At 37.3% G+C, this 12,073-nt stretch overlaps 1 protein-coding gene across 1 annotated transcript; it reads left to right on the forward strand.

Moving 5' to 3' along the window:
* Positions 1 to 15: 15 nt before the first annotated feature.
* Positions 16 to 5,477, forward strand: LOC103846862 (alpha-L-arabinofuranosidase 2). Its single transcript, XM_033279441.1, has 21 exons — positions 16 to 261; positions 477 to 657; positions 800 to 957; positions 1,050 to 1,205; positions 1,830 to 2,044; positions 2,213 to 2,267; positions 2,369 to 2,571; positions 2,644 to 2,765; positions 2,857 to 3,010; positions 3,086 to 3,155; positions 3,330 to 3,475; positions 3,569 to 3,614; positions 3,697 to 3,749; positions 3,860 to 4,004; positions 4,089 to 4,207; positions 4,289 to 4,360; positions 4,442 to 4,545; positions 4,645 to 4,701; positions 4,791 to 4,980; positions 5,072 to 5,218; positions 5,293 to 5,477. Exons 5-21 carry the CDS (start codon positions 1,838 to 1,840, stop codon positions 5,380 to 5,382), a joined length of 1,980 nt encoding a protein of 659 aa, XP_033135332.1. The 5' UTR covers positions 16 to 261; positions 477 to 657; positions 800 to 957; positions 1,050 to 1,205; positions 1,830 to 1,837; the 3' UTR covers positions 5,383 to 5,477.
* Positions 5,478 to 12,073: the final 6,596 nt, after the last annotated feature.

The following is a 12,073-nucleotide window of genomic DNA, read 5'->3' on the forward strand; positions in this document are numbered from 1 at the left end:
AAGGAGTTGTCTCCTCTCCCGATGATGAATCCACAAGGCCATTCCTAACCTGATTTCGAACCTCCTCCGACGATACCTTCGAGTCCTCGGTTACCTCCAAACTGAATCGATGGTCCATGGGCCGAACTTTACGATCCGGTGCCGTCAGACTCATCGTACCGATAACAACGACCATGAGTTGCTTTAAAGGTGGAGACTTTGATGCTGAACCTGATTGTCAATGATGTTTATCCGCACAACTTTGGTCATCGTCCCCATCAGGTAGAATAACTAAAGAGAGAAACTTTGCAATTGCTTTAAAGGTGGAGACTTTGTTGCTGCTTTGATGCTCATATATGAGATTACTCAATTGCAAGTTTTGATTTTTTTTGCCTCGTGGATCTGCTCATATCTCCTTTGCTGTAAAGTGTTGATTTTTACTGTTTTTGTGTTGATGGGTCTTGAAACTTATGTATGTGTTGGTGTTTTGTGTTCAGTGTCTGGACTTTCTGGAGATGCGGCAACTGCACCTGCCCAAGTCTACGTGGGAATGGGTTTGCTCGCTGGCTCCACCGTTACTTACGTCCTGTGTCATTAGCTATTTGACTGCACTTTGATTGGAGTAGTGTGATGAATGAAGAAGATAATAGAGAAAAACAGGAACAACCATTCTCATTGGTTAGATACTGTCTTCACTCTATTTATGGGTCTTAATCATAAAGAATGACATAATCTCTTGACATGTGTTGTGAAACTGAACAATAGCTAGATTGGTGTAATTGATGGGTTCTTTTTTTATATACCATGTTGGACTGGTCAGGAAGTGGTGACATGGCTACAAGTAAAGGGGAGCTCTTGAGAGCTACTGCTGTGGAAGAGGATACTTCTTCGCTTCCTCTACCGACGCTGCTTAAACCAGAGCTCAAGCATGGAAAGAAACCTCTTTTCGATCTCATGGAGGCTATTAGAGAGATAAAGGTCAGAACTTTTGATCCGTATGATTCGTTTTGTGTGTGTATGATACCAAAGGCTTAAACTTTAACTTGTTAATGTATTTGACTTATAAGTAGAGTGAGTGAGGAGAGGACGATCTGGACTCATCATATATTCATGAGAAAAACACTTTTCTAATTAGATGAGCTTTCCTGTGAGGATGCTTTGAGGGAGAACGTTGGTGCATTTATGAACGCCTTATTGCTAGCAAAAGCCTGCCGGATTGAAAAAGAGTAATAAGTCCATACCCCAAGCTTATACTTTTGTATGTTGATCTTTGTTTTGGATGATTTGAGTGGTTACTCTTTAACTAAACAATGTTAAAAAAAAAAAATTAAGAACCTCCCATTGGAGCACAAAATCAAGGTATTTCTTAACTAGGATTCTTAATTACATTTAATTAATAAAATAACCATTAAGAAATCCTAAGTGGGGTTGTGGGTTAATCATGCTCTCACTCATAGCCAGTAACTACATACTCACTTCTTGGTTTTCTTTATAGTCGAAATCGGCAAAAGACTTCTGCGTTCACGTCTCCTCTAATTTCTGTATTTTCATGCAAATGTGTTAAGTTAGGTGAAGTGCTAAGTAGTGAAATGTGAAATCCTCGTCATTTTATGTTCTTTTCTCCTTTTTTAGATTAATTATTGAATTCCTTTTAAGTATTTAATAATTTTGTTTAATTTGTATTGAATGGTTATTTCCCGTAATCGGAGTGAAAAAGCATATGATACCATGTGCATTTTGTTTTCTTTCCAAAATAGTGTGTATGTAGTTACTAAGTCGTTCTCTGAAGTTCAAAGAAATATTTTTTATTGATATATAAATTAACCCTGTAATGTCTTTCCTTTGATCAGATTTGGCGATGATGGACAGGAAGTGGTGTTCTCTGACGTTTCTGACAAGTATTTGCCTGATATTATTTCTCCTTGGCTCTTATGCTGCTTACGAGCATTTTCGTCGTGTTGATGCTCGAGAAGACAACGAAAAACATTATGTGACACTGCAAGTAGAAGCTTCCAACGCCACAGGACGACCCATTCCTGAAACCCTTTTTGGGATCTTCTTTGAGGTTTAACACAGTTTCATGACTTTTCTGGCTTTTTTATGCTGTCACCAAAAATTATATTCAAACGAATCTTGGACTTACTCTGATTTTCTTGTATTTTTTTACATAGTTTGATGCTTTAAGTATCAATGTAACTCTTTATAAAACTAAATCTCAAGTAATTCTTGACAGGAAATCAATCATGCTGGAGCAGGTGGACTGTGGGCTGAACTTGTTAGCAACAGAGGTTTTTGTCTGAATTTTAACTTTATTTCCTGTAACATTTTTCACGAAAAAAGAATGGTGAAAATAACAAAACTAAACTCATTGTTAAATCTTTTGCTCCAGGATTTGAAGCTGGTGGACAAATCATTCCTTCCAGTATCTGGCCTTGGTCCATTATTGGAGATGAATCAACCATATCTGTAGTTACAGACCGCTCTTCATGTTTTGAGCGCAACAAAATTGCACTTAGAATGGAAGTGCTTTGTAACAGCAGTGGTTGTCCATCAGAAGGAGTCGGGGTTTATAACCCGGGTTACTGGGGCATGGTACGTTTCATACTTTGCTATTTTCTCTGATGATAAATATAAAATTTCTATTCACTTCCATTTTTTTTGTAGAACATTGAAAAAGGAAAGAAATACAAAGTGACCCTGTATGTGCGTTCCACTGGGGACATCGATGTGTCTGTGTCTTTGACAAGCTCGAATGGATCACTAACTCTTGCATCAGAGCAGATTATGTAAGAGCGAAACTTTCAAAGTCTTGTTTTAATAGTTTCCTAGTATTTTTTCAAGACTGGTTTGTTTATCATTTTTTTTTACTTCTTGCAGAGCTTTGGCTTCTGAGGTTTCAAAATGGACAAAGAAGGAAATGCTTTTGGAGGCAAATGGAACAGATGATGGCGCAAGGCTTCAATTGACAACTACCAAAAATGGTTCAATCTGGTTTGATCAAGTCTCAGCCATGCCTGTGGATACTTATAAGGTAGGTTTGTTTACTTCTTTGAGAAACAGCCTAGAGTAATCAAGCTACTAATTCATATTTTTGGTTCGGTCACAGGGACATGGTTTTAGGAATGATCTTTTCCAAATGATGGTTGATCTCAAACCTCGTTTCATCCGTTTCCCTGGTAATCGATCTAAAGTGCAAAAACACCATTTCACTTCATGTTATCTTTAGTAATATATGAATTAATTAGATGAAATAAGCTAAAAGACTTATTAATATTTTTGCGAGTCTTTTTTATGATTTTTTTTTTTTGTGAAATAAGCTAAAATACTTATAAAGTATTTTCTTGAGTTAGGTGGTTGTTATGTGGAGGGTGATTCGTTAAGCAACGCATTCCAGTGGAAAAAAACCGTGGGAGCTTGGGAAGAGAGGCCTGGCCACTTTGGTGATGTTTGGAACTACTGGACAGATGATGGTCTTGGCCACTTTGAGTTCTTCCAAGTAAAAATATTCTACCTTTTCTGTAACCATGCATATTTAAGTGTTTAATCATTCACCTAATTTTAATTTTTTCCAACCAAAATATTCTTGCAGCTGGCTGAAGATCTCGGTGCAGCTCCAATATGGGTGTTTAACAGTGGTAACTCTTCAGTTAACTATATCTTTAACACTTCTTCTTACTTTCACTACTACATGTATTAACCTCTTTGAAACTGTTGCAGGAATCAGTCATCATGATCAAGTTGAAACCGCACGTATCATGCCGTTTGTTCAAGTATTCTCATGAAACTCTTTCTTTTTAAGTTTAAGAGAGTGATTGTGGTTCACTAGTGAGGCAGTGACAAAACTAAAAATGTGATCTCTTTCTATTTTGTTTGGTTTCAGGAAGCGCTAGATGGTATTGAGTTTGCTCGTGGTGATGCTAATTCAACATGGGGATCAGTTCGAGCTGCAATGGGACATCCAAAGCCTTTTGGCCTTAAATATGTTGCTGTTGGGAATGAAGATTGTGGGAAAAAATACTACAAAGGTTTTTAACCTTTACCTACCTAATGAAGATAAAGGAGCTTTTGATCATATACTAAATTAGATACACAATTTTATTTTTGTTCAGGAAACTACCTTGAGTTCTATAACGCTATCAAGAAAGCCTATCCAGACATCAAAATCATCTCCAACTGCGATGGATCGTCTCAACCACTCGATCACCCTGCTGATTACTATGATTATCACGTAAAAAACACATACACAAAACGTACGTTTATGCTTGTAATCAAACTGTGCTTACTTATGCATCTCCTTTTTTTGTTCCAGGTTTATACTCTTGCCAAGGAGTTGTTTTCCATGTCCCATATGTTTGACAAAACGTCGCGTGATGGTCCAAAGGTGATACAGAAAAGATCTTCATATTTAACATAACAAAACCTATTCTTGTAATGATGAAGCTTTTGTTTTTGGATATCATAGGCTTTTGTTAGTGAATACGCTGTGAACATAACAGATGCTAATACTGGAAACCTTCTAGCTGCTCTTGGTGAAGCAGGTTTCCTCCTTGGTTTGGAAAAGAACAGGTTTTTTCTTACACAACTTTTTCTCGTCTTTCTCCGGTTTAGACCACCACATAACAAAAGTTTTTTTTTACATTTACTCTCCTTGTTTTTTGTTTGCAGTGATGTTGTAGGAATGGTAAGCTATGCACCTCTCTTCGTTAACACAAACGACAGAAGGTATGTGTATCTCTCTCACTTTAGTTACATTGAATGGTTTAGTCAGAAATCATCAAAGACGTTTTGCGTTGTTTTTATTTATTTATCAGGTGGTTGCCAGATGCTATAGTTTTCAACTCGTCTCATTTGTATGGAACACCAAGCTATTGGGTCCAACAGTTCTTCACAGAGTCAAGTGGAGCAACTCTTCTCAGCTCTACTATGGAGGGAAACTCTTCTTATGTTGAAGCATCTGCCATATCCTTCCAAAGCAATGGCTCTGATTACATACAGATTAAGGTTTTACGTTGTTTCTCAAGTGTAATTATTTTACAGATTTTGAGTTTGAAAAATGAATGTTGTGGGTTGATATCCCTATATATATTTGCAGGCTGTTAACTTTGCAAACGTGACAGTAGAGCTGAAGGTAAAGATGACTGGATTGGACTCGAGCAACACGAAAGCTTCTGCAAAAAAGAAGAAAGTACTTACATCTGCCAGTGTGATGGATGAGAACTCCTTCTCCAACCCAGAGATGGTAAGACTGGTTGCAGTACCGGCCTCATATTCGTTTAATTACTAAACCAATTTTTTCTTATTGGTTTCCTGCAGATTAAGCCACAAGAAAGCATAGGGGTGATGTCGGAGGGGAACTTCACGTTTGTTCTCCCTCCCTACTCCTTTTCGTCATTCGATATTTAGTGTCACTAGACGTTGTAGACTCTAAGTTTTATACAACAATGAGTGCGTGAATGATATGATTACATATCAATAATATGACGTTACATTCTATTTGATTCCACACATTATACCAAACGGGAACATGTGTCTTTAACCTTTTGACCAAACAGTTTACTCCAAATTGCCTTGGAGATATTTATCATGATTCTTGATCATCCATCAAAACTGCTAAAAGCCACATGAGTTCTTGTCTAGAAACAGAGGAAAACACACAAAACTAACCTGAACAGAACAAGATTCCATTGAGTACATACCAAACATTTAACCTTTTCATTACTTGAAAGTTTACTAATGGACCAAACACAAAACATAAGTGACTGGAAAGAAAAAAAAAAACTAAATCACTGCTTCTCATGAACATTATCAGAAACCATATGATACGTATAAGGGGATGAGGTGGCAAATGCACGTGAGTACGAACAGATCACATGGGGATGGGGCTGAGCTGGCTGCTCTCCAACTTGCTGCTGACTCTTTTTATTTAAGCTGTAGTTTGCTAGAGAGAAAGGTCATCGAGAGTTTGAGTGAATAATCAGAGAGAGATGTAGAGAGATCTTAGGGAGATGGATTTGTAGTCGGTTTCTCTTGTAAAATCACTATTTCTCTCAATACAATCAGTATTTCATCTTTAGATCATTGTTTTCACTTCTACTCGTAACAAACTTGGTATCAGAGCAAGCAACGATCGGGGAACAAAAGTGTGTTGGCGATGGCGACTGGGGTTGACAGAGCCAAACGAATCACAGCGATTGAAGGGAAGATCGAATCCACGGCAGATCGCATAATCGAGATGATGAACGAGATGATGAGGATGATGGCCATGGGGTTTGAGAAGCTCGATCTGAGGAAGGAAGATCAGACCGGGGAGAAGGATCGGCTAGAGGCAGGGCCGATAACTTCTGGATCTTATGCAATGGATCAAGTGATGGATCGATCACAACAGTGTGTGAGGAAGCTGACACCGTTGGTTGTGGAGCAACAGCTGGAAAGGAACACAGAGACGTTCCGAGAGCCGGCCATGGTTGTCCAAGAGCGGATGAGCAGATCTTCAAACCTGGAGTGGTTTGAGAAGCAATTGATCGAAATTGCTGGGGAGAGTGGTATCTCGTTGGAGGAGTTGGAAGAGACACGAGGCATGACGGGTTATGTGAGGTTGAACCCGCCAGTGACAAAGCTGGAGGATAAGAACGAGAATCATGTGTTCTTGTTGGATGAGGTGATTCACGTAGTGACATGTGAGAATGTTGCAGAAGGAGAAGAATCTCCAGCGACCATGATAGATCTGCTCGAGAAAGTTCCATCGGTTGAGCAAAGAGACAAAGCGAGGAAGAAGAAGAAGAGGTGGAAGATACCTCTTGTGGGGATTGAAAATAATTTAGGGAAGGGTTTGGAACTTGAAGGGAATGGTGATAAATCTGTTGACTGTGAGGAACCTTGGCTTAGTTTTGTTGATTCAAAGAGAAGTGATAAGCATCAATGTGAGAGAGGAGAACAAATGGAGGCTGTAATGAACTCGTATGCATGCCACATGCTCGATAAAATGCACCTGAGAGGGAAGAAAGTTAAAATGAATATTAAGAAGGAGTTTAATCAGTCTAAGAGATGTAAATACCAAGCTGAGAAGGTTAACTCAGAGATGGCTGAATTCCAGAGGAAGAACAGGTCTAGGAGTCAAAGAAATAGTTTAATGAAGTGTTGGAAAAGAGTAAGATGTCTGTTGCTGTCTACTCACCAAAGATGCAGGCTGTTGAAGTTCATAAAGAAGAAGAAAGGGAGAATGAAGGTGGAGTATGGCAAGGAGAGGATTAAGGACGTCCGTACCTTAATGAATACACAGCTCGCAAGTGGATACCCCATGGTGAAGAAGGAGCGTACCAAATGGAGGGAATGCAAGTTCAGACACAAGCAAAAGAAGCTAAGGAAAATTATTGAGGAAAGATTTTTAATCTACTTGGGTTGTAAAGTGATGCATCCACATGAGCTTGTGAAGCTAAAAGGTGAGTGGCGACCAGCTGCCATTATGAGAAGAGGATCAAAGTTGAAATGTGTAGCTCATGGGAAGCTTCTCTCGGGAAGGCTGGTACTTATGGATACAAAGGAGCAAGACAAGACAGAAATGGAGTTTGGAAGGAAGAGAATCCAGTACAACCTATCAAGACAGATCGACAAGAGAGGTAATCTGAGTGCTTGCTTATGGAATTCTGAGCTTGAGCATGCACTGTCTAGGAAGAAATTGAGATGGTGTAAGAGAAGTCATCGTAAAGAAGCCTGCTTGTGCTGTGTAAAACTGCCACTGTTACAAAATCTGGTGAAGCAGAATGAAAAGTTATTCTCTATCAAGATGGAGACGAGAGACAAGTCAAAGCAGGGATGTGTCGGGCTTGTCTTTCTGAAGATGATTTACCTCGAAAGAAATTCTCTCAACTCTCTGCTGCTTACGAGGAGAGGTTTCACAATTCAAAGCAGCTGGAGAATGAAAGGATATAAACTAGTGAAGTGGTTAGGTGTCTTGGGTAACGGCAACGGGGACGGTCGTCAAAGGCATGCCATGGAGTATGTAATTCTGTTCTCGCTTAGTCCAACAGAATTGAAGAAGCTACTGATGGAGTGGGAGAAGCATAAAGCTGGAGATAAGTATAAGAAGAAACAGACGGCTATGAGTAAAATGAGTTTTTCTGGAAATTATGTGGTCAATCTGGTGAATCTCATGAGGAAAGAGTTTCTCACAAGCGGGAAGAGAGCTAAATCCAGACAGACAGTGATGAGCAATGGACTAGGTTGTTTAGAGATGTTGTCTCCACCAAGAATGGCAGGGAAGAAGGCGAGTTCCAAGAGCTTATGTGATTTTGTTTTCTTGTTACACATTCTTGAAAATCAGATTATGGAATCTGCTTCACCTCCATGTGTCTTTGAGCACAATGATACTGAGGCAGTACACAGGAAGAGCAAACTGAGATGTTCTGGGCAGAACTTGTGTAAGCTAAAGCAACAGGAACAACACAAGTTCCTCCTAAGCGGCAAGAGAGTGAAGCTTCAAAGAGAATCGAGGAAAGAGAAGTTTTGTGGGAAATGGAAGAAACGTGTTGAGTTGTGCTTTGAATTTCTGCCATCAATAGACCACAAGGAGAACGCAGAAAAAGTGTGTCATGAGAAGATGATCAAGCCCTCATCCTTGGAGATGAGCAGTGAGTATGAGATGATAGAAAAACAAAAGCTTGAGACCTGGAGAAAGGAGGTTAGCTGGATGGAGCAAGTAATGAAGATATGCCTCGACATTTGGAAGGCTGTTCGTTCCTCCAACCTTGAGGAAAAGGTTGATTTCAAAGGGGGCGGTAATGATACGTATAAGGGGATGAGGTGGCAAATGCACGTGAGTACGAACAGATCACATGGGGATGGGGCTGAGCTGGCTGCTCTCCAACTTGCTGCTGACTCTTTTTATTTAAGCTGTAGTTTGCTAGAGAGAAAGGTCATCGAGAGTTTGAGTGAATAATCAGAGAGAGATGTAGAGAGATCTTAGGGAGATGGATTTGTAGTCGGTTATATGCAACCTTGCTGGTTGAAAACGTATTTTCCCCCGAATTAAAAGTTAAAATTTTATTTCTCCCCAAACCGATAGTTTCAAATTTAATTATACATGAACTATGGTTTAAATCGGTTTACAGTTTACCCAACAATATTAACCAGTTAAACCATTTTTAAAAAAAAATTATTAAACCAAATTTGTTGAACCAAAAAAAGAAATAATTAAACGAGACCCGTGATCCATTGCTCTCTTCTTCTTAACCCGACAACAACCCTTACCTCTCTCTCTCTCTCTCTACAATCTCGCAGATTACTCCACTGCAATAGCCCAACAGCTCAAACACACACAGCTCCATTAAACCTGTTCAGAGGCGCTCTCTCCAACTCAGCTGCATCCGCTGAACAAGCTCCGTTTAAACCCGATCTAAAATGCTCTTTCTGCCTCCTCTGCATCCGCCGTCGTAGAATCATCCTTTCTACGGAGACATGCTCTCTCCGTCTCCTCTTTGCAACCTGTTTGTCTTCACATTTCGTCATAGAAACAAACTGGAAAAAAAAATGCTGACTTGATTTTAGATTCTAAGAATATATCACATTTCTGTTTCTCTGCACAAACCAGACTCCAAGTTTATCAATTCTGACGCTTAACTATTCATCAAAAAAGTTCATCATCTTCAATGGTAAAGTTTCATACTTTGCGAGGATGAATAAACAAACAAGCTGGATAATCCTCACCTAGTGATCACACAAATCCGAAGAATTAATGATGAAACCATTCTTCAAATAATTTGCGATTATTTACAAAACTTGTCTTATAGATCATAACTACATTAAATAAAAAGCTTGAAGCTGCATAATCCCCAACCAATTAAAAAGATCCGTTCCAAACTTTACATATTATAAGGATTCAATTTCTCCACGTAAAGATGATGGTGGTGGTGCTCCGGAAGGAAAATAATTTTTGGAGGTGAGATGTTGAAGAGAAGGAGACGATGATGGTGAAGGAGGAGGAGGAGGTGCCATCATCTCTCGCTAGTTTTTTTCTCGGGTTAAGAAGAAGAGTGCAATGGGTCACGGGTCTGGTTTAATTATTTCTTTTTTTTTTAGTTCAACAAATCTATTCTATTAATTCTGCAGCATGACCGGTTGATTTTTGTTTGGTCCAACTATTATTTCAACGAAACATACTTTATTTATTTTAACCCATTCGAATCTATATTTCTCAATGTAACTACCACAATACGGTCTAAAAATCGGGGTCCACTCCCATGTTTCAAATCTATAACTGCAACCATATATCTTAACTAACAAATGCGAATATGTAGACAACAACAAAGAATTAAGTTAGTTCAATTTTATTCTCTCTTTGTTTCCTAATAATCTGGAACATATTATATCTAGATTCTAGATTTAATCACCATTTAAATTACCTACTAATCCGGAGCCAGACCTTACTTAATTCGATTTGTTACCTAATACTAACAAAGATCATACCATTTTTTTTTCTCAGTAGTCAGTGTACATTCAACAAATAAGAATATTCAAGGAATCCAATCGATTATTTAAAACTCAATTTTGAAATTTGTTTATCTAAACCATTATCCCATAAAATATGCCCACATTATTTGCAACAACTTTTTAAAACAAATAACTTAATTTTATTCTAAACTTATAGCGTTTACGTCGCCATCCTCACTTATAAATATCTTTTCTACAGACTCCCCTCTAACCACACTTCCTAAAAGCATCGTTGAGCAAGAATGAAAGAGATAAAATTGGTATGAAACACATTAATAAGTGAGAATGGTACCGGATGGTAAAATATTAACACATTAACACATTAATAAATGATTTCATTTATAACCCCTCCTCCGTGTTCTGCTGAACATAGTTATACAGGATGGTACCGAGGATGTTTCTAACCACACTTTCTAAACATTTGATGCATTGTGATGCAGGGTGAATTTTATGGCCTTTTAAAATTCTTATTCTTTAAATTTAAAATTTTAGCTTAATTGAGATTATATTACTAATCTATATAATTTAAGAAACAATTTCTATAATTTATTATATCTTTTAAAAAACACTACTTATGTTTAGAAAAAAAATGTAGTACATTAAAACTGTTTTTATATATGAAACTATAAAAAAAATTAACATATTGCAAACTTTATGAATAAAGATTAAAAATATATCCCAAACGTATATGACAAAAGTACATAAGTATGAAACTTGATCTATTTAATATACTTACATATTATATTATACAAATACACAAACATATTATATTAGGCAAAAAAATTTTAAACAAATAATATACCCGCCCTCTCGAGGGCGGGTTATTCTCTAGTTTGGTTTAATTAAAATTAGAATTTTTTTTGGTTTAACTGGTTAATATTGTTGGGTAAACTGTAAACCGATTTAAACCATAGTTCATGTATAAATAAATTTGAAACTATCGGTTTAGGGAGAAATAAGATTGTAACTTTTAATTCGGGGAGAAATACGTTTTTAATATACAATTGATGGACATTTAGTACGAGGTCATAGTTTGGTGGACATCTGATGCTATATAATAGTTATCGTGGGGAAATAGCACGTTCACCCCGGTATTTTTGTTCACTTTTTCCATAGGTCTTATTTCTTGACTCAGTTTTAATTTTTTTATTTATGATGAATCAGTTTTGATTTTTTTTTTCCTTGACTCAGTTTTAATTTCTTCAAAAGTCTTTTTCGGAGGCCGTGGTTTTTTTTTTTTTTTTCTCTTTACTGCAGATATTTTCTTTTTAATTATTATTTTGTGCTTTTGAAAATACTATATGCTTATGACAAAATATATACCAAAGGCCAAATTTTAAGAGAAAAAGACTAGGATACCACCAAACCAAGTTTTTGTTCCCAAAGTAGCATTGAAGGTTCAAAGTCACAAAAATAGGTTTCATTAAAGAGGTAAATATACACTTATACCCTTTGGGTTAATTAATCTAAACCTTAGAGTTTAGAGTTAAGAGGTGGGGTTTTGGAATTAGGATTTAAAATTTTATAAAAAATAAATACTAAAATAAAAAATAAAATTTTAAAAACAGTTTTAAAAAGTATTTTCAAATTATAAAAAGAAAATTTCAAA

This window comes from Brassica rapa, chromosome A09 (assembly GCF_000309985.2).
Source record: "Brassica rapa cultivar Chiifu-401-42 chromosome A09, CAAS_Brap_v3.01, whole genome shotgun sequence".
Lineage (NCBI taxonomy): Eukaryota > Viridiplantae > Streptophyta > Magnoliopsida > Brassicales > Brassicaceae > Brassica > Brassica rapa.